This window comes from Sinohyriopsis cumingii, chromosome 11 (assembly GCF_028554795.1).
Source record: "Sinohyriopsis cumingii isolate HCF-2022 chromosome 11, ASM2855479v2, whole genome shotgun sequence".
NCBI classification, from domain to species: Eukaryota; Metazoa; Mollusca; class Bivalvia; order Unionida; family Unionidae; genus Sinohyriopsis; species Sinohyriopsis cumingii.
Genome location: NC_142971.1, coordinates 103,466,677 through 103,488,756, shown reverse-complemented (window position 1 = coordinate 103,488,756; position 22,080 = coordinate 103,466,677). Strand labels below are relative to the sequence as shown.

The window sequence follows — 22,080 nt, the reverse complement described above, 5'->3', positions numbered from 1 at the left end:
CATATCAGATACTTCTCACAAAGTGCTCAACAGAATTTGACCAAATATGACAAAGCATTTTGGCATAATGGTCTTTCAGTTTGTTTGTCAGATGATATTGATAAACCATCAAATATGCCTGCTTTCACTCAACTAGAAAATTCTTTTAAATGATTTCTTTGCAAAATCTGTTCAAATGATGCAGATCTGCCATCAGATATGGCCTCCGTACCATTAAATAACTTCTCATAAACTGCTCAACAGAATTTTAGCACAGTTGATAGAAGCACCCTGGCATTTACTTTTGTTCAGATGATCCTGATGCACTATCAGATATGGCCATTGTTACTAAAATGCAAAAACCTTTAATCAGTTTCTTCTTCAAAACCACTGGAAAAGATTTGACCAAATTTTGCCAGAAAACATCCCTGCTAGTATGTCTTTCAAATTTGTTCTAATGATGCTGAACTTTGTATATAGCCACCATTACTAAAAACTGTAGAATCTTGAAATGAATTATTCTGAAAAAGTGCTAAACAGAATTTGACCAAATTTGACACACAACATCATAACGAAGTTTTCAATTATACAGGTATGATGCCAAGCAAATATATGGCTGCCATTACTAAAAAGAGAAAAACCTTTAAATGACGTGTTCTCAAAAACTGCTGAATAGAATGTGACCAAAATTTAACAGAAATTGTCTTAGCATAAAGGCTTTCAGACTAGTACCAATGAGATGAGGCAGTCACTATAGGGTGCATAGGTTTTGAAAGCTTACTGGGACAAAATCCCACAATAAATTCAGTGTGAATTGCATATGCCATTTCTCACAAAATAGACACAGTTATGCATCATAAGTATTCTCATTTATTTTGTATGGAAGGCATTTTAAATTGCACAGCGCTTCAACTACATTTGTCAAAAAAAAATGTAACATTTGGCAAAACTACATAGAAACTAATGATCTATAAACTAATTCATTTTTTTATTTTCTTATACTTTAAAAGAAAGACACACAAAGCCGCAAACTTGAGAGGTTTTTTGACAGCCCATTTTGCAGATGACCATCATGGCTTTCTGCAGATATGGCCTGTATATCAGTCAGTATAATATGTAATTTTGTATAAATACATGTACGTGAATCTGAACGTAAAATAAAGTTTTGAGCATGTTTTTCAGAGCTGACCTTTATGAAGATGAAGCAATACAGAATCTTCTGAGTTACAAAGCCCCATGGAGTGCTGAGCTTCAGCATGTACAAAGGAGCATACCAGTGGAGGATGCAGGTATTGATAATAGTATTCATGTTGACGCAATGTTAGTGCGAAGTATATGACAGAGCAGTAACTTTTCTGATGGTATAGTTTCTATTGAAGTTTGCCCATTTCCTTATATTTACTATTTCCTTGGTTGTTCTTCATATTTTGAATGAATTGTTATGAAGATAAGACAATTAATTATCCTTTGCCCTTTGATTTTGGAGTCAAGGTCTCGAGAATAAAAAAAATTGCACTATGATTCAGTTATATTTCCTAAACCTTTTGATAGATTTTCTTTCTAATAGCCATGACTCTTAGACAGTTCATTTAGTGCTATGCATGTTGTGGCGAAGGTCACAGTCTTGGAAAATTTGTTCAGTTTTTTTTTAAAGTTCATTCATTTGCTTATATTTTCTAAACCCTGTGATAATGCCATTATAAAGCTGAGACAGTTTGACATGTACTCTTGCCCCTTTGATCATGGGGTCAACATTACTGTAATAGAATAGTGACACTAAGGTTGTGGTTAAAGTTTTTTAACTGCCTATATTTCCTAAACTCCTTAATGGAAATTGTTCAGAAATTGGATGGAACTGTATAAAGCTAAGAATTTAATTGTGAGACATGCTTGCTGAGCCATTTGACATCGAGGGGAGCAATCTAGTACATTTTACACCAATGCTGAGAATTTAATGGTAAGACATGCTTGCTGAGCCATTTGACATCGTGGGGAGCAATCTAGTCCATTTTACACCAATGCTGAGAATTTAATTGTAAGACATCCTTGCTGAGCCATTTGACATCGAGGGGAGCAATCTAGTACATTTTACACCAATGCTGAGAATTTAATTGTAAGACATGCTTGCTGAGCCATTTGACATCGAGGGGAGCAGTCTAGTACATTTTACACCAATGCTGAGAATTTAATTGTAAGACATGCTTGCTGAGCCATTTGACATCGAGGGGAGCAGTCTAGTACATTTTACACCAATGCTGAGAATTTAATTGTAAGACATGCTTGCTGAGCCATTTGACATCGAGGGGAGCAGTCTAGTACATTTAACACCAATGCTGAGAATTTAGTTGTAAGACATGCTTGCTGAGCCATTTGACATCGAGGGGAGTAATCTAGTACATTTTACACCAATGCTGAGAATTTAGTTGTAAGACATGCTTGCTGAGCCATTTGACATCGAGGGGAGCAATCTAGTCCATATTACACCAATGCTGAGAATTTAATTGTAAGACATGCTTGCTGAGCCATTTGACATCGAGGGGAGCAATCTAGTACATTTTACACCAATGCTGAGAATTTAATTGTAAGACATGCTTGCTGAGCCATTTGACATCGAGGGGAGCAATCTAGTACATTTTACACCAATGCTGAGAATTTAATTGTAAGACATGCTTGCTGAGCCATTTGACATTGAGGGGAGCAATCTAGTACATTTTACACCAATGCTGAGAATTTAATTGTAAGACATCCTTGCTGAGCCATTTGACATTGAGGGGAGCAATCTAGTACATTTTACACCAATGCTGAGAATTTAATTGTAAGACATCCTTGCTGAGCCATTTGACATCGAGGGGAGCAATCTAGTACATTTTACACCAATGCTGAGAATTTAATTGTAAGACATCCTTGCTGAGCCATTTGACATCGAGGGGAGCAATCTAGTACATTTTACACCAATGCTGAGAATTTAATTGTAAGACATGCTTGCTGAGCCATTTGACATTGAGGGGAGCAATCTAGTACATTTTACACCAATGCTGAGAATTTAATTGTAAGACATGCTTGCTGAGCCATTTGACATCGAGGGGAGCAGTCTAGTACATTTAACACCAATGCTGAGCATGGGCTTGAAATGCAGGCCCTGACCCTGTCCTGAAGTATTATAATTATTAAAAAAATACAGTCAATCATGTTGGATACCATTACAAAATCCACACAATTTTACTTTATATTCTAGTGATTAATGTGGAGCCCCAGGACTCAATCCAGTACTCACCCTTATCCCAAGACAGTGATTGAGGTGTCATAATACAAAATCCCTTGAATGTGTGATGTTATCTTCTGGCTGTAGTTGCATATATAAAGTTTAGTCAGAAATATTTGGAAATGTCATCACAACTGAAATTTTTGTACATTTGACTTTGACTAATGGTTACCACAAGAGTCATATAACTACACAGTTATGTGAATTTACAACCCAGTAGTGTAGGAGCTGTGGCAATTGACAGATGAATTCATGGATATAGAGGGTATAACATATCAATCCTGCTGAAGTATTGGGTAATTAGTGAAGCATACTATTTTTTGCTGTAAATGGCTTAGAAATGAGCATGATGTATATTATTTTATCTTTCTTCTTAATGTTTTTTTTAATAATTATTAATATTCCTACCCAGACTTTGTTAATTATGCTACTGTTATATTTTTCAGGGAAAATTAATGACTTAAGGTTTTTACCTGTACATAAATTGTACTTACCTGGTTGTAATGAAAAATTATGTTTTGTTGAGATTTGCTTGCGTCTTTATTATAAATACATATTTTATGAATTTTTTTGTAAAGTAATAACAGGGTTCCCACATGGGTCTAGAATTCTGGAACAAGTCTTACATTTGAAATTGCTTTTCCAGGCCATGAAAAAGTCTGGAAAATTTTTAAATGACTAAAAAGCCTGGAAAAAGTCCTCAATTTTCGTTGTTCTGGAAACCGGTAATGTCACTTTTTTTTTCAGAGCTCCTTGGCCATTACTGTAGAATGCAACATCTCAAGGTGCATATATCTGATAAATTTTGACTGGTGTTTGCAAAGTCATTGAGGATTAATCTACTTCGGCATTATAACATCAGAATATATTCATGGTTTAAAGGTCAACTGTCTGTATTTAGCATATATGACATTGGGCCTTATGTACAACATATTCAGTGGAAATAAACAAGAATATCGTTTTTCAAAATTCAGTAAAACTAAATAAACAAATATATACGTTGACCTATGACGACTTTTTAAATACTTTGTATATATATCATTTTACAAAAATAATGCTAACATTTTTGAGAGTATTTGCGGAAAAAAAAACAAATTACGTCTTGTAATAGATCACCCACAGTAACTCTTCCTGGCATGCATGTCCATAAAAATATAAATAATGGCAACAATACAGCATAAACTGGTTCAGAAGCACACAAAAAAAACTCATTTTACGACAAAGCAAACATTTATACCAAAGAATCAGATGATACACACGTGTTTGCATTTATTATACTAAATGTATTAAAAATGTTTGGTACAGCTTTTTTGTGTGTAATGTATTTTCGAGGTTAGACACGGGCTTGTATTTACAAATGACAGGTGATATCCAGAGGCATCGTTAAGCCTATTTAATTATAAATTTTCATGTTTAGTATATGCAAAAAGGGGTAAAATTTAAATTATTTTGAAGAAAAGAAAACCAATTCATGGCATTTATTGTGAATATCATTTGATTCTTAATATTGACATTATAAAGAACAAACAGTTGATCTGTTCATGTCACTTTATTTAAAAAATAAAATAATCATAAATATTCAATGAGAACTCTGTGCCAGTTCCTTCTCTTGCACTCTCAGACTTCACAATTTAATACTACTTCATGAGCTGTATGATATTGCTCAAATTTTATCTGAATTATTAAGAAAGTAAACAAAATTACATTCAAAATTTAATGTTGCAGCATACACAATTTACACCATAGAAATGCAAATTTACTGTATTAATAAATTAGTGGAAAAACTGTTCATTATGAAAGAGTCAATGAGGAATTTTCCAGAAAATGTGTCCATGTGACTGACATCCCTTGTAGAATTGTGGAAATTATTTTTCTGTTTGTTTATTCTTTGTTCTTAATTTTCAAGATATAAAAAGTGACCAAAGCTATCTTATCTTAATTTAAATCTAAAATGGCAATTTCTGTTTACTAAATTGTGATTTCAGGTCAACATATATATGTACAAGAATATTGTAATGATTATGCACTGTTTTAAAAGTAAGATATAATTTCAACTTGTGTATGACTGATCATTTTGGTATTTTATGAAGAAAATAAATATTTCAGGAGGGCACTTAAACAAGGCACAGAAAGGCTTCAGAAGTAACCATAACAATGAAAAAGTAAATTTATTATTAAAGCTGAATGTTCACAATACATGTATATATACCCATATGTAAGAAATATGCAAATGTCAGCTTGAAAGAACAGGTCAAGATTTTGTAAAGAGTGACCAAGACCAATATTAAATATGGTGGATGGTGCATATGTTTCAATGCTTCCTGAGAATTTCTCTTAAAACATATCATGAAGATGAATTCAGTTTTAGATTCAGCACACTCGAGTTTTGCTGAAAACATTCCATTTTTATTTATTCTAAAATTCTAAGTGGTTGAAGATTTTACTGTTTACAAACAAACCATATTCAATCATACACAATACGGATGCTTTCTTGTGAAATTTACATTCTGGTATCTATGATGGCTTTCCTCAAACTCAATAGTTAAGAATACAGTTCATCTTAAACTACTATAAATTTACATCTGTTACAAAAACAAGTTCATCTGTATTGCGGAGATAAGTAAAATGAAAATTGTAGCATGTTGCTTAACCCTTTACCTCATGCAAGCACCTTTGGACACCTCTACTCCATTTGCATGGAAGCACCTTTTGATGTCTCTACTACATTCACATAGAAGCGCCTTTTGACGTCTGCTGTAAACTTCAGCCATTTTAAACCGGTTTTCGTAGCGCCACCTTCAGGGAAAACCCCCTATTAAATACTACATTCATTTCTGCAAACGACAATTACGTCAGACCACATGGTCACTGTTTATGCTCTGGTCTGTATCTGCTATTTAAAGTAAGTGGTTCGTAATCTCCACTCTCCAAAATGGAGGTTGCGGATTTCATTCGGTACTTATGAAGTTTTCATGATTAGAATCACAACTATGAAAGATTCAATAACTTAGGTAAAGGCTCTGATATTGATGTAGGCAGCAATTAGTTTTTATAAATTATCAAATTCAGATGACTTAGTGATGTAGATGTGGACAAAAAACTTGTAAATTTCGAGTATGAGAAATGGCAGCTACGGTTGGTCACACAGTCTCACTGACTTGACAGTGAACGAGTTCTCTCAAGATTTTAAAGCACATAAAAATTCTTCTGTGAAAAATAATTACAGTTAACAGGCAGGCCTATGCAAATGGAGTCGAATAGGTAACAGGTGTTCTATGCTCTATGAGGTAAAGGGTTAAAGCCCCAGTACTGTCATTATGTGGAAAACAACTGCTCCTGTTCGCTAAGTGGTTAGAACACCTGCCTTGGATGTAGGAGGTCACAGGTTCAAACCCTGGCCAAGTTGTACCAAAGACTTATAAAAATGGTACATGCAGCTGCCTTGCTAGGCACTGAGCATTAAGAGGTTAGTGTTAGGACTGGTTAGCCTGGTGTCAGGTGGAACATGATGCTACATGTCTAAAGCATTATGCCCCAGTGCTAGATATCACTATAAACTGTCACACTGCAGACATCATAGTGATATGACTGAAATTTTTTTAAAGCTACATTAAAAATCTAAATCTTACACCTACAAATGTGTAAAACATTGTATATTCCAAACCATCTGAATAATACTAAATCTTGAAAGATGTTGGATTCCATTAAAACCAAATAATATCATACCATGAGCCATATCAGTTGGTTGGTGAGATCTGTGGGTGAACCAATTTCAGTTTTAAGCTACAGTCCAAGATTTGATGATATCACTGTTGTAAACATAAGAAGCTCACACCATTCTACGTCAGTTTGTCTGAAGGCCAGGTTCATGCTACAGTGTGTATTCCAGCTCCTCAGCTGATCACCAGTATTTTCCTGAGTCTTGTTTTCTTCTATTACATGTGTTTTCTTCTCAGATCCACTTTTAAAAAATATTCATGCATCTCATTATTTGCTCTTCACTGTGTGTGCCACATGCGAATGTGGCTGTTATTAGATTAGTCACTAAAACAAATTGTCAAATATGTCACATCACTACTTTTGGAACACTCCAGAATAGATTGGAATTACGAGCGACTTCATTTGACTGAATTAAAGAGTGGCACGTCATAATTCTAAGCTGAATATTTGAACATCATTTAAACTAACATCTTGATTATTTCAAAGAATGGTTTATGTCAGATAGCTTTATTAACAAGTCATTTCCTTGATTCCAAACTTTAGTTCATTTGGAAGAACGGTGAAATTTATGATAAATGGCAGCACTGGGGCTTTAAGGTATTTTTCTTTTTGTGGTATCAATTTATGAAGATTTATTTCTTTGAGAATTACATGTACATAGACTTTCAATCAAGTCATTCTATGGCCATTAGTTCTCAAGCATGAAATCTAGAATGCCTCAACATATCTCATATTGTTTTTCTTTTTTTCAGTAATACTTACAGAAGAGGAAAAGGAGAAACTGAGAAAACTTCCAAGGAAAGAATGTATCCTCACTGTCATACCTGTAATGGTTGTAATGAAAATAAGTTTGGTACTCTTCTCCTACCATTCTTAATATTTTGGTTGAATTTTAAGAAAAGGCAGAATCGCCTGGGTTGTGTATATTTGGCAACTAAAGCTAACAGTTATGCCACAAGACATGCATGCAAATATTTTTCCCAGACTGAAGAGCTTGCCATCTGAGCCCAGGCAAGGGAAAGGCTTTTTCACCAGGGCTGTATTCAATAATGCTAATGTTTGGCAGCCCATAATGAATGTCTTTGGGCAACTAAAGGTAAAGTCAAGAAAGCTGGTACCTAGTTGCATGCTTAGTTCACTTTGAGGTGTATTTAAAGCTGCTTACCGAATGATTCTGACTACTGATTCATTTAAAGCTATTTACCCAATGATTTTCACTACTGATATATTAAAAAAACTATTTACCTTATGATTTTGGCAATAGATACATTTAAAGCTATTTACCCGATGATTTTCTCTACTGATACATTTGAAAAACTATTTACCTAATGATTTTGGCAACAGATACATTTAAAGCTATTTACCCAACGATTTTCACTACTGATACTTTAAAAAAAACTATTTACCTAATGATTTTGGCAACAGATACATTTAAAGCTATTTACCCAATGATTTTCACTACTGATACATTTAGAACTATTTACCTGACGATTTTAACTACAGATAAATTTAAAACTCATTACCAAATAATCTTGACTACAAATTTAAAACTCTTTACCAAACAATCTTGACTACAAAATTTAAAGCTATTTACCTGATGATTCTGACTTCAGATACATTTTTAAAGCATGTATATGTTTATTAATACATGAAAAGGAAGGTTTAAAATGCAAATTCATTTCTATAACAACTTTAAAGGTAAAGTCATGCAAGTTAGGTGACACATAGTAAAGGAACTGCCAAACATTCCTTTTATAAGCTGTTGCTTAGAGAAGCTTACCTGTTGCTAAACAATCATATCCTTTTTAGATCAATAGTGTTTGGTCTGTAATGTTGCAGTGATATTGATATCAATACCATGCACCATAATGTGAAGGGATAAGAACATATCTCATTGTTTCAAAGACTTAACAAAGCATCTTTATTGGTTATGTGATCAGAATGCCACATTGTCCTTAACAGTTCATTCATAGATCTGATAGATGATAAGGTTCTACCATCTGTTTACCTAGGACTGGTTGACATTCTGTTTGCTTATGCATATGACCACAGGACAACAGAAGGGGAGAATAATGTAAGTTTAGTTTATGAGTGATACTGAACTTTGGTCTTATTTTAGTTGGAGCTACAATTTTAAATCAGTTCATGATTTCTTGCTTTGACTGCAATGTTATTTTAATCATGACTTAAAAGCATGAAATTTACTTTAAAGTTGAGCTAGTAACTAATCTTTGGAGGAAATATTAAGTTCTGTTATTAATTACAATATAATTCCAATTTTTATAAATGAAATGGATTTTCTGCAACATGATTGGTTGTAAATGGTCACGTGATACTGATCTTGAATTTTTTACACATTGATAAATTCTGTGACTACTTTCGTTTTTTTAACTGTTTGCAATATAAATAAACATTGCAGACACATCATTGTGAAAAGATTGTTCCATCTTTTAAATTTTTATTCAGCAAATAAATATAAATTATACACTTTTGTACTTTTTCAAATATTCTTTGATTGAAATGCATAGTTTACAATTTGGCATTTGTCTGCTTCATTATCGTGCAAAATGGCCAATTACGGTGATTTTTCACTGCAATTTTCTGCTGCATTTTTTGAACAATTAGATGATGAGGAGTTAAAAGAAATAATAGCAGCGATTGAAGCAGATATAGATGGATTTGACAATAATGCGGTGGATGTTACAAATGCTGAAAATGAAACAGAACAACAGATTGATATATTCCCTCACACAGCATCCCATGTCCTCAGTCACCCTAGCCATGCACAAAAAACAATAAGAGCATGGGAACTGGGACAGTCAATTTTTTGAGGGTGCTGAGGAATATAGACTAATATTCAACAAATTATCTGAGGAAGGCATAAAAGCTATTGCAATAAATCAATACTTGGAGGCTACTAAACGAAACACAAAATGGGGCATTGGCGTTTTCGGTGATAATTTTTTTAAAATATTTTAATTTTGTTTGCTTATTTAAAAAACTTGTGTGGGTGTTGGTGGCATGGTGTGAATATGACCACTTACACAAAAATAAAAACATATTTATGAGACCATTATTCAAAGACTGAATAAAGTTTTTAAATGGTAAAACTACCATCTCCACCAGTGTGACTTAACACCATTGAAAAATGTATATATAAAGGTGACTTTTTGGCTAATTAAATTATTTTGAATGTGTAGTCATTAATTCTTTCTAGCACTCCAGCACTCAACTATGCAACCAAACAAAACATATGGCTGGTTTTGTGAGCAACTCTACATTTAACAACTGCACATTTAATTTCACATTAGATAACTGAAAGGGTCTTGTTAAGATTAACGCTGATGAAAAAGATATGAAATGTTGTTTCTGTATAGGACTTACTAAAATTAAAAAGGAATTTATTTTTTTAATATGAAAAGAAATATGCTGACACTACGGGTTGTCATTGCGTAAGATGCAAAGTGCGAAGTTGCCGAATAAATTAACTGTGACAGTAGTTACATTTCATTTGACATTAAAACCCTGAACAGGTCTTCACAAATATTAATGCTGTTGAGAATGATAAAAAATGTTATAATTCCTGTATACAGTTTAATTTTTACCTTTATGTTAGTAAGGGTTAGCATCATCTTGTTCATATTTACATGTTGTTCATTGACAGAATCCGTTATGATTTAAGGTTTGATTGGAAATTTAATCTAGCACACTTGTTCATTCCGTATCAGCTATTATTATGTACAGTCATGGTCATCTGACGTAGCAGATGGGACTGACTAAAATTGAACAAGACTGTTGTAAATTAACTAAATGTGTTGAAACCACTGGTAGCCATTGCCTAAGATGTAAAGTATGAAGTTTCTGAATAAACGTAACTGTGACAGTAGTCAATATGTTCATGTGATTCTGTACAGGTTATGTATTATGGGGTGATGTGAAGCGGCGAATGAAAGGAAAGTATGTGCTACTTAAATGGAATAAGTTGATTTGATGAAAGAAAAGACGAAATTAGAATTATAAGGATTAAATGATCATGGTTGGGTATTTATCAATGTGTAAATTTGACCTGTTCACTCACAAAGTTAACATAAAGTCCTTCGTACTTTGTTTACTCTTTGAGTGATTAGGTAAAATTTACACATTGATAAATACCCAGCCATGATCATTTAATCCTATAATAACATATTTATCATTATTCCGACTAGCACAATTTATGGTAGGATTTAAAATTATCACTATACCTGTCAGTCCACTCATAAATATTTTAATTTTCAGAGCAAAGCTCTCAAACAATACAAAATACATGTCAAACAAGTTGTATATAGATGCCTTTTAATTCTTAGAATTTTCCAAGTTAAATATTTTTCATTGTACATTGGAAACAAACTATAACATAAATATTGGATAAATTGAGAATGTGGGACTAGATAATACATTTAGTTACAGCCTTTACATAAGTTGGGGTGGTGGTGGTGGTGGATATGTCTTCTCTTGGTGACTCTTGTTTTCTGACCTAATCATTAGAAATGGATAATTATCTAGACATTTACTTTGTCTAGAGACGAAAATATACAGATCAATTCGATACCATGGAAACACTCCTTTATTATTGATCATTATCACATCAAGACTGATAATTGACCTTAAACTGTATGGTACATGCAAATTTGATTATGGAAAATCCATGTTCCAATGGTGGAACTTAATCCTTTCATGCTGTTTCTGTCACGGACCATATATTTTTGTCATCCATGCCAAGGCTCTTAGTAGATGGATTAAGTATTACTGCCCCCAATTAGAATGTCACACAAGTATGTAATTGTGGATATCTATCCCAATTTGAAAGTTACACAGATATAATTATGTAATAGTGGACATCTACTAGATCATGTGGAACTAGTCAGTACACAGTGCAAACAAAATGCTGTTTATTATTAAGAGACTTTTTCACCTGACCACATTCACATGTGTATTGAAATAAATGAAAGATAAAGAATCCTGAGGCTATTTAGGTGCTTCACAAAATATAAGAAAGTTTAATGATATTAAGTTTTAATTAGATTCTTCTTTTAAACAAACAAAAGGAAAAAGAAATCACACAGGTATTGCAGGTTTTCATTCTGTTATTAGAATAAACAATGCAAGAATGGCATGATTTATTTTTTCACTCCCTTAGTCACTTTAAATTGTTTGCTTAACATTATCCAAAATACTGCCGCTACTAGTCCAGCCTCTTTTTAGTACTTACAACCCAAATATACATGTCCATACATTTTCTGAGAAACTTTACACGTGTTTACCTTTACCATAGACTTACTGTTTTTCTGCTAACTCAGCAAAGAAAATGACACTGCTTTCTGTGACTAACAGCTTAAAACAAATATATACTTAGGTATGGTCATCTGATAAGTTTAATATTACCAAATGGATGGATGCAAGTATAAACAAAGTTTATAGGTTGACAGGTATAGTGGCTGATGTCAAAGTAAGATTGCCACTCCTCATTCAGTAAACTCACAAAAAAGAGTTATGACAGAAAGCATCCTTTTTTCATTGAAGTCACTATGTTCTTGACATTAATGGCCCTTTATAGAGTGCACTACTCAGTACATTGTACACACATCTACACATTTACAATATTATCATACTCTTTGATAAATAATATTATTTTCAAAGTTTAAGGGTAAAGCTACAGAAAAACCTTTGATTAGCATAGCTTGTGTATCATTTTTTATTTTAATATACGATGATATGTTATTCATATCAGATAAACTTTGCGAAATATTGTGACATAAATGTGAAAATGTTCCATTGTTCTTGATAGTACATGTACATCATAAATAATATGGTGTTTGTTTTTAATCTCTTTTATAGTTTTATTTGTATTACTGCTTTCAATCATTTTTTTTTCTTCAGAAATAGTCTTAGACATAGTATGGAAATAAAAGGGACCTATGACACATTAATAACCAGTACACAAGGCACTTGAATGAAATAACATTAATTCAGAAAGAATATCAAAGTTACCACTTGATGCAAGTAAAACCCACTATGGCTAAAATCTGTGATGGACTTCCACATGATTTAGTGGATTTCCACTAGACTTTGGAGAAATCCACCAAACTAAGTGGACATCCACTACTCACAGTGGATACATAATCCCTTGCTCCTATGTCCACATCCACTGATTGAGTAGGTAATCTGTGACCCATGATGCATGTACTGTAGTTGTAGTAGTAGTAGTAGTAAGAGTTGAAGTTTTTGCCTGAGAAACTTTCTTACATTTGAACTTAATGACAAGAAGAAGTAAGGCACAGATAAAGTGTGAAGTAAAAAGTGCTTTTTACTCTACACTTCCTGCATACTCTACCAAAGCAAACTTTTGTACTCTTTAAGTCATGTATCCACCTGCAACATAATCATTATTTAAAGATTCCACAAAGCTGGGTTTTGAGATGAGAAAGGTTTATGATTAGTCTTTTACATGAATGAATGGTCTGAAATTTCAAAGGTTTTAAATGAATATATAATTTTACTTTACTATTGTATTGCAATAGGTGGAGTCTGGATGGACAGTCTGCAAACTGAGTTCAACCCTATCATGGTTGGAAGTAAGTTTCTTTGATGTGCAGCTAAAATGTTTGTTATTAGTACTCTTCTAAATGCTGAAGAATATTGGTGTTTTTCCATGGAGGGCCAGAAAGCTACTAAAATGATCCAGCAAGAATGGTATTTTTAGCAAAATTTGTAAAAGACCAGAAGTGCTTTTGTAATGGGTCTGTATCTCTCCTCCATTTTCCGATGTTTATTATTGCTATCCTCCTAAAATACTTGGATAAAATTTGACACCTTGCATACAGTTGCATTCTAAGGTCTAATTCACTGGTCCCCAATGTGATGCAGGCAGGCACCATGGTGGCCGCCAATGTTTTTTAGTGGGACCCATGTTTTAGAGTCCTAAAAGTAATAATCAAAGAATATGTTTTTATGGAAAGTGGTTATAATTAATAACGAAGGCCATAACATGAGTAAGGAATGTACATTAAGATTATAAGCTTGCAAGGTAGGTCAATACTATTTGCATGCAAAGACATTTCAGTTTGTTTGTAAGTTTACGTTTTTTGGCTGGTGCTTGCCACTCTCTCTTAAACTCTAAACTTTGCCCATAGGCTCAGATAGGTTGGGGACCACTTGTCTAGTTGATCATGGCAGCCATGTTGAAAAGCTTGTCACTACTGCTTTTCAATGAATGGTCTAATTGCCATTGGATTTTCACTTAAAGACTTCTTATAACTTTTATATGGTCCCAAATCAAAGTGTCGCTGACCTTACATTCAGCATGATCACTATGGTGCCCATTTTGAAAATCTTGTCACCGCTGTTCCTCCAAATTGGAAGGTCATGTAGACATCTGGCTTCCATGAAAGATCTTGTGTATCATGCTGATTGTCCTAAATGAAAATGTTGCCAATTTTCCATCCAACACTGTGTCTCCTGAATGGAGGGTCATATCATCATGGGATTTTCATTTCCAAAAATTGTCATAAGATACTCAATATAATTGCCAATAATCAAACTGGTGCTTGTCTCAGATCCACCATCTTAAAACTGATCTTTGTAACTTGTGAAAAAATAGTTTATGTGAACTTGAGGTTTTCAGGAAAATAAAAATCATTATATTCAGATGGTCTGAAAGGAAAATGGTACAGATCTGACATTATACAAGTCCGTCATGGTGGCTATCTTTAAAGTCCTTCTCATCACTTCTTCTCCAGATTGGCTTGTCATATTGGCATGAGGTTTTTTGCCACATGTAGTTGGTCCTGAATGAAAATGGTGCAGGTATGACTCCTCCCACCCCACTACATTGATGTCACATCATTCATCCTCCTCAACTGATGGTCATGAGGTTTTCACTAAATCACATTGTGCCATATGCAGTTAGTCCTGTATTACAATGATGTCTATCCAATCTCCAAAATAGCTGCCGTTGTAAGAAACTTTCAAACCTTAGGGCTGAGATCTATGGCCTGTTTCTCCAGAATGGATGGTTTTATCATGATGGGCTTTTCAGTAAAACACATAACAATGTCTTGCAGGTACTTGAATAATAATGGTGCTGAACTGACCAACAGTATGGCAGCTTTAGTGGACATCTAAAAAGTCTTGTCAGAACACTTGAATTAATGGTGCATTGACATGGCATTTTAACTAAACATGTCTTGCAGCATGCAGTTGGTCCTTATTTAAGCTAGTGCAGATTTGACCACCAACATGCCTGCACTGTCCTGAATAGGTTAAAAACCAAACCTATGTTACCTTGGTCAGAGATCACTGTTTATGTAGTTATACTTCATTAAGCTTATGGATACAGTGTGTCTTTTATATGCACAAACTGAGGATAAATGATCTACTATAGAATTATAGAAATAGGCCTGGAAATTCAAATATGAATTTAAAAATCAAATACATGTTTTTTTTACTATATAATATCTTTCCAACAAAAATATCTGGTAGATGTGGTATATGTCATATATCATCAGCTCACATGCACATAATGATAACTGCAGGGACATTGAAATACATTGGGCAGTACATTATAGTATTGATAGTACTGAAGATCATGTTGAATTTCTCTGGGCATCAAAATTGCTTTTTTCCATATCCAGGACAGTGTTGCTGAGTCAACAGATGTTGTGACTAATATCATTCTGGTGTTTGCAGTATGATAAAATCACAAAGTTCTTGTTGTTGTTGTTGCGGGGTTTAATGCCATTTTTCAGCACACGATAGGCTATACATGGCAGCCAGTATTAATGGCAGAGGAAGAACCAGGGGAAACGCCTGGAAAGAACCACCGACCCACAAGAAGCTACTGGCAAGCTTTCTCACATACCCACATTGGCTGAATCTGAGACTCAAACTGACGCAGACAGAGGTGAGATGGCAGTGATCCGTAACGGAGAGCACTTTAGACAACTCGGGGCCCCAAAATCACAAAGTAAAACTTCAGTTGGTAGTAGTTCTGAAATTTTTCTGTGCTTTCATCACTTCAGTCATGACTCTTTTGTGAGTTTTTACATTGTCCTTCAGAAATTATTCACTTCCAAATTGCTAGCTGTACCATTATAAGTACTGAAATAATCATGGTTTGCATTTTATTTATGGAATAAAATCTGACTTTAAAGAAATGTTGCCACTGATTATAAACTAGACAATTAACTTGAATAATGATTTAAGTATTTTCATTAAAGGCAATGAAGTGCAATAACTTTATTTCTTTAACATGCATCCCCGACTTTTCAAAGTATAAATGAATCAGATTATTCCACTTCATCTCGTGTACCTATCCAAGTTAGCCTGATTGGCTGTCCAACTTCAGTGCTCAAAGGAATACCAGATACAAAATCAAGTTAGCTATTGTCAGTTAAGTAATCTGTGAATTGGTGGCTGTTTAACTCTAACTGCCTTCACTTTATAAAAGCTTCTGCAACAGTAATGGTATAAACTGCCCAGTGGCAATGGCATTAAAGTGAATCTCTGCAAATCACATCTGTAAACAGTGCTTATACAAGCAACAGATAATGAGCAAGTATGATGATGTAAAGAATGATCTCTCATGCGTAAGAATTATTGGAAATCATGATTTTAGAAACATGATCATTTGTATGCCTTTGGAAATAAATTGTGTTTTTAGTATGACCCATCATGAATGAATTTCAACCAGATTTACATTTGTATTTTATTATTTCTCCCAAAAAAAGTTGATAGTCAACACTTCATGATTAATTTAAAGGTCAAAGTTCTTGGCCTTGGGCTTTTTATCTTGATGGCTTTTGAGCATGATAATGCACCCAAGATGAATGGATTTTTTTTTATCAAACCTTGTTTATGGATGGGTACATTGAATGATACCAGTTTAATAATTTGTTCGTTTGTGTTTGAATTTGTATGATAGTTTATCATTTATAGAAAAAGAAAAATCTTTCAGAATTCTGCAGAATGTGACTCATGACAAGAATACAATTTGGTACACAGGTACAGTATCATTCACTGAAGAGTTAGCATAGGAAGATAATATTTCACTGGCTTTGAGGAATATGTTTTTCAGTTTATGGATTTTGAATTTTGCTTGCCAAAAATGTTTTTGCAGTTATATCTAACTGTATTCTTAAAAGGTCTGCACCAGCTGCTACATGTAGTCAGCTGTTGTTTGATTATTATTTACTCTTGATCCTGTGCAGTATTTTTGATAGCAGCAGATATAGCAAACATTCAAATTAAAGAATATTTCGTCACCATTACCATATAAACTTCTTCACACAAGCAAGATAAAGGAAGCATTTCCAATAACTGTTTTGGACTGGCTGGCAGCTGTAACATATCCATAAGGGATACTTGCTGAATGTATTTTGTGCACCATGAGAAGAACTACACCTTTTAAGACAAAACTCTACTTTGTAATTCAGCCGTACTGTCACTGGTAAGTTGCTTGCTTTTGTTGTAGCTTCAGTTGTTAATTTCTCAGTGAGGTCTACAGTTGTAATAAAAGACTATTAATGAAACTTAGAGCACTGAGCCAGGGAAACTGAATTGGTATTGTTCAAGATCATTATTGAAGGATCACAGGCTCGATGCCCACTGAGACCAGACTATGTCGGCTGCCTTTGTACGTCCTTGGAGTACACTGTTTGCTTCCATTTTCTCAGGATAATAAAGCTGATAATGTGTTAAACATTTTGTTAAACTAATCAACTAACTTACACCAAGTTACAAATCCGAGGTATAATTTGCTATTATATTAGAACCTGGCTGTTCTTTCCTTGATAGCATAAAATGCTTTTATTACTGAACACAAGAACTTTGTTATCTGTATTTTGTACCTCATGTAGTTTTAAAACCTTAATTGATAAGATGATATTGAGATTTTTCTGATATATTGCAGTCTTTCTCTAATCTGGAAGATGTGTCATTGTCTTGCATGAGGCGTAGTCTCTGTTATCCACTCTTCCGACACTGGGGGTTGTCGCAAGCTGTGCTCCAAGATGTCAGGCAGATTTTCAAGCTAGGTAGTATATATTTTCTTGTGAAAACTTTGATAGATATACTGAAAAGATTGTTTGTAATGTTTCACCTGGGACTGGGATTTCTACATGAAGTTTGAGAAACGTTTCATCCAAATTCATAGTTTATTGTTTAAGTACATGTCCATGTGTGTGTTGATGACTTTGAACATACTTGTAGTAAACAGTTTATACTGGTATGATTAATGTCAGAAAAATTAATTTCAACTCATAATGGTAATTATATTTTCAGCCAACAATTGTGTAAATACATATTATTGTGCAGAGATGATAAACCAGCAAGTTTTAACATCTGCTGAAAATGCCAGCATACCTGAACTTTTTCCAGCATGTGTATCATAAAAATCATTTTATGTGAAAATATCTTTAACTTTACAACTTGTAAATTAGTCCTTTAATTATTTGGATGGAAAGATATTGTCAATAATCACCTGTTATTTATCAATCTGAGATTTGTATTGATGCCTTTTTCAATGACATACAAATGCTTATCTGCTACACTACCTAGAACCTTGCTGGCTTTGTACAGTGGCTGGTATTGAATCAAAGTTGTCCTCATCACTTCAGCAGCAGAATCATATGTTGCTTCCTGTTGATCACTAGTTTCACAAACTGTATCTTCAGTTATTGGTATCATAAATGTGACAATATCAGTATTGCTCACTAAACCCTGTCCTAACAAAACAGTTTGCAACACAGTCTTGTCAAAGAAGTAAAATCATTTATTTCTATGTTTCAATTGCAGAGAACCAGAGATTCTAAATTACTGATTATGAATGAGATGTAACTATCATATCTTTGTTATTTAAATTACCACCATTGTTTGCCTGGTTTAAATGCATCGGATGATAAAAACTTTATAATCCTACTAATTTGTTTAGGCAGACCACACAACATAAATGTTATAACCAATTTAATGTTGTAACAAAGGAATGTTATAACAAAACATGTAATTAGGAATTTGGCATGGGAAATATTCTAACAATGAAAACAATTTATCAAAGAACAAAACAAACAATTCTTTACTATACTTGTTTAGACAGATTTTTATGAAACTTTATAGTTATGCTACATTGATAGATTTACAGATACTGGTATGTTTAATAAAGAGCAAACTCTATGCACATGAATGACGGACTAGTATTTCATTATCAAGGACATGTTCTCCCTCTAGAAATCGTTTATTTTAAAATCATATTGGACCATTGTATCTGATACTTGTGAGATCTTGGACGAGTCTCTTTATAGACAAACTTAGTGCATATAAAATAACCAGGTGGGTGTCTGATTTGTTTGAGAGCTTGTTATTACAATTACATTTATTAGGGACAGATTAAGTTGATACTGATACTTGGTAATGTTTACAGTATTGGCAAGATCTTCAATAAGTTAAATTAAATATGAACTTTTGGAACAGTAGCCACAAAATTCGCAATAAAATCATTATGGGTCAGAACTAGATATCTGTTGTTTGGGTTTTATTTAGATCTGGGTGAATTTGTTAGGGAAGAAGACATTTGACAGGAGGTGCTTTAGATGCTTGTATCTGCCCATGCTGTTGATGCAAACGCTTGCATAATTTAACTTTCGTATTTATGTTATAGTATTGTGTGGAAATGTCCAACTAACAGAAAACTTAAAGACATAGTGGAAAATCCACTCATAAAAAGTCCAAACTGTCAGCACAGAAGTGTTGAAAAGAACATTCAGATGCCTGGCAGTGCTTGAGAAGACAACAAGAAAAGCAACAATTAATTTATTGGCAATCACGTCTTTTTGAGTTATGCTCATGATTGGAGGGATGATCGATGATTTTAAATTTACATTGAGTTGAGAGGTCTGGCAACTGAGGTGTCTGAAACTAAACTTTTTAGTTGAACATAATGTTGCCTCCACTGATTCAGGCACTAGCAGTACATGATATTTTATTTCATCTTACTGAAAATTGGCTTAACTTGTAATAAAATATTAGCTGTCTTACTGAGATGGTCTTTTTAGATTTGGTTAGTCTGATTGACCTAGAATATGATAATACTCTAGACACTATATTTTATGACCTATGTTATGACTCTGTGGTGCTAAACTAGGTTACAGAAAGAAGCATTTTATGACCTATGTTGTGACTCTATAAACTAGGTTACAGAAAGAAGCATTTTATGATCTATGTTATGACTATGGGGCTAATCTAGGTTACAGAAAGAAGCATTTTATGACCTATGATATGACTCTGTGGTGCTAAGCTAGGTTACAGAAAGAAGCATTTTATGACCTATGTTATGACTCTGTTGTCCTAAACTAGGTTACAGAAAGAAGTATTTTATGACCTAGCATATGACAGTAATCTACATGCTGTGTGTTATAATGAAGTATATGATATTACTCTAGACATTGAATATATGACCTAGCACATGACAGTACTCTTGACACTGTAATCTATGACCTAGCATACAACAGTACTCCAGACACTGTATTTTATGGCCTAGCATGTGGCACTATTCTTGACACTAATCTATGACCTAGCATGTGACAGTACTCTAGACACTGTATTTTATGGCCTAGCATGTGACAGTACTCTTAACACTGTAATATATGACCAGGTATATGACAGTACTCTAGACACAGTATTTTATGGCTTAACCTGTGACAGTACTCTTGACACTGTATTATGTGACCTAGCATTTGACAGTACTCCAGACACTGTATTTTATGGCCTAGTATATGACTACTCTTGACACTGTATTCTATGACTTAGCATATAACCATATTCTAGACACTGTATTTTATGGCCTAGCATGTGACAGTACTCTTGACACTGTAATCTATGACCTAGCATACAACAGTACTCTAAACACTGTATGTTATGGCCTAGCATGTGACAGTACTCTTGATACTGTATTCCATGACATAGCATATGATGGTAATCTACATGCTGCATGTTATAACCAAGCATATGATGGTACTCTAGACACTGAATATATGACCTAGCATGTGACAGTACTCTTGCCACTGTACTCTATGATTTAGCATATGACAGTACTCTAGACATTTTATTTTATGACATAGCATGTGACTACTCTAGACACTGAATTTTATGACCTAGCATGTGACAGTACTCTAGACACTGCATTTAAGACTCAGCAAATGACATTACTCTAGACACTGCATTTATGACAATATTCTGATGGAACATGTAGGCTTTAATTAAGTTGTTGGAAAAGTTAACATTATGAGCAGAATTCTGTCATTATTAAAGATTGGCATCTTTTTAAGGACTTTGTAACATGGACTTTTTATACTGTATATATAGTATATTTGATGAAGTAAAATCCTGTTATATTGATGGAGTGGTCATTCTGACTTTTTATTCCATACATATTGAGCAAACTTAGAGACTGTGACGTAAAGTTAGGTAAAATATAACTATTTTTTTCTATCTGGCCAAAGTGAGATTTTTATTTTTGAAAGAAGATTCAGTCAACTATTTCTGAAACAAGGTGGAATGGATATAAATGATTTTTTAATTTGTCGTTTTACAGGTCAGAAGAGACTGCTAAAGTGTCTGTTGGATATACACAGTATTATGATTGACTTGGATTGCCATTACATCCTAAATGATCTGTATATCACAGACTACTGTGTTTGGATACAGTCTGCTAGGTGAGTTTAAATACAGGCACATACAGTTTGCATTTGAAATCTATTTGCAATGTAACATTGCTCATCTGGACTTATTTACAGACATAGATTTGGCCTCTGTTATCATTGTTGCTGATCATAACATAGAGAACAAAATGAAATGGCAATAAGAATAAGAGGCCTGGATAATGCAGTATTGCCATGCATGCTCTGCATTTCTTTGGTCCTAAATTTAATCCCAGGATCTGACATAAGTAGTTGCCCATTTAATATAAGCAGTTTCCTCCATTGATATACTACTTCATTGCAGCATCATAGACCTCAAAGATATCTGGATGTGATTGTATGTGTTATGCCATGCTACTCCTCCAATATTACTATATATTCTGCCAGTCTGGA

General features: G+C 33.8%; 1 protein-coding gene across 1 annotated transcript in view; it reads left to right on the top strand.

The window, feature by feature from the left end:
* The window catches only part of LOC149789192 (protein SHQ1 homolog), an 82,827-nt gene that overhangs the window by 48,019 nt on the left and 12,728 nt on the right, over positions 1 to 22,080 (top strand). The window contains exons 8-13 of the mRNA XM_089975335.1: positions 1,162 to 1,268; positions 7,714 to 7,767; positions 8,935 to 9,035; positions 13,519 to 13,572; positions 17,907 to 18,030; positions 21,582 to 21,702. Coding sequence (XP_089831461.1) covers positions 1,162 to 1,268; positions 7,714 to 7,767; positions 8,935 to 9,035; positions 13,519 to 13,572; positions 17,907 to 18,030; positions 21,582 to 21,702 — 561 coding nt within the window. The remainder of the gene's footprint in view (positions 1 to 1,161; positions 1,269 to 7,713; positions 7,768 to 8,934; positions 9,036 to 13,518; positions 13,573 to 17,906; positions 18,031 to 21,581; positions 21,703 to 22,080) is intronic.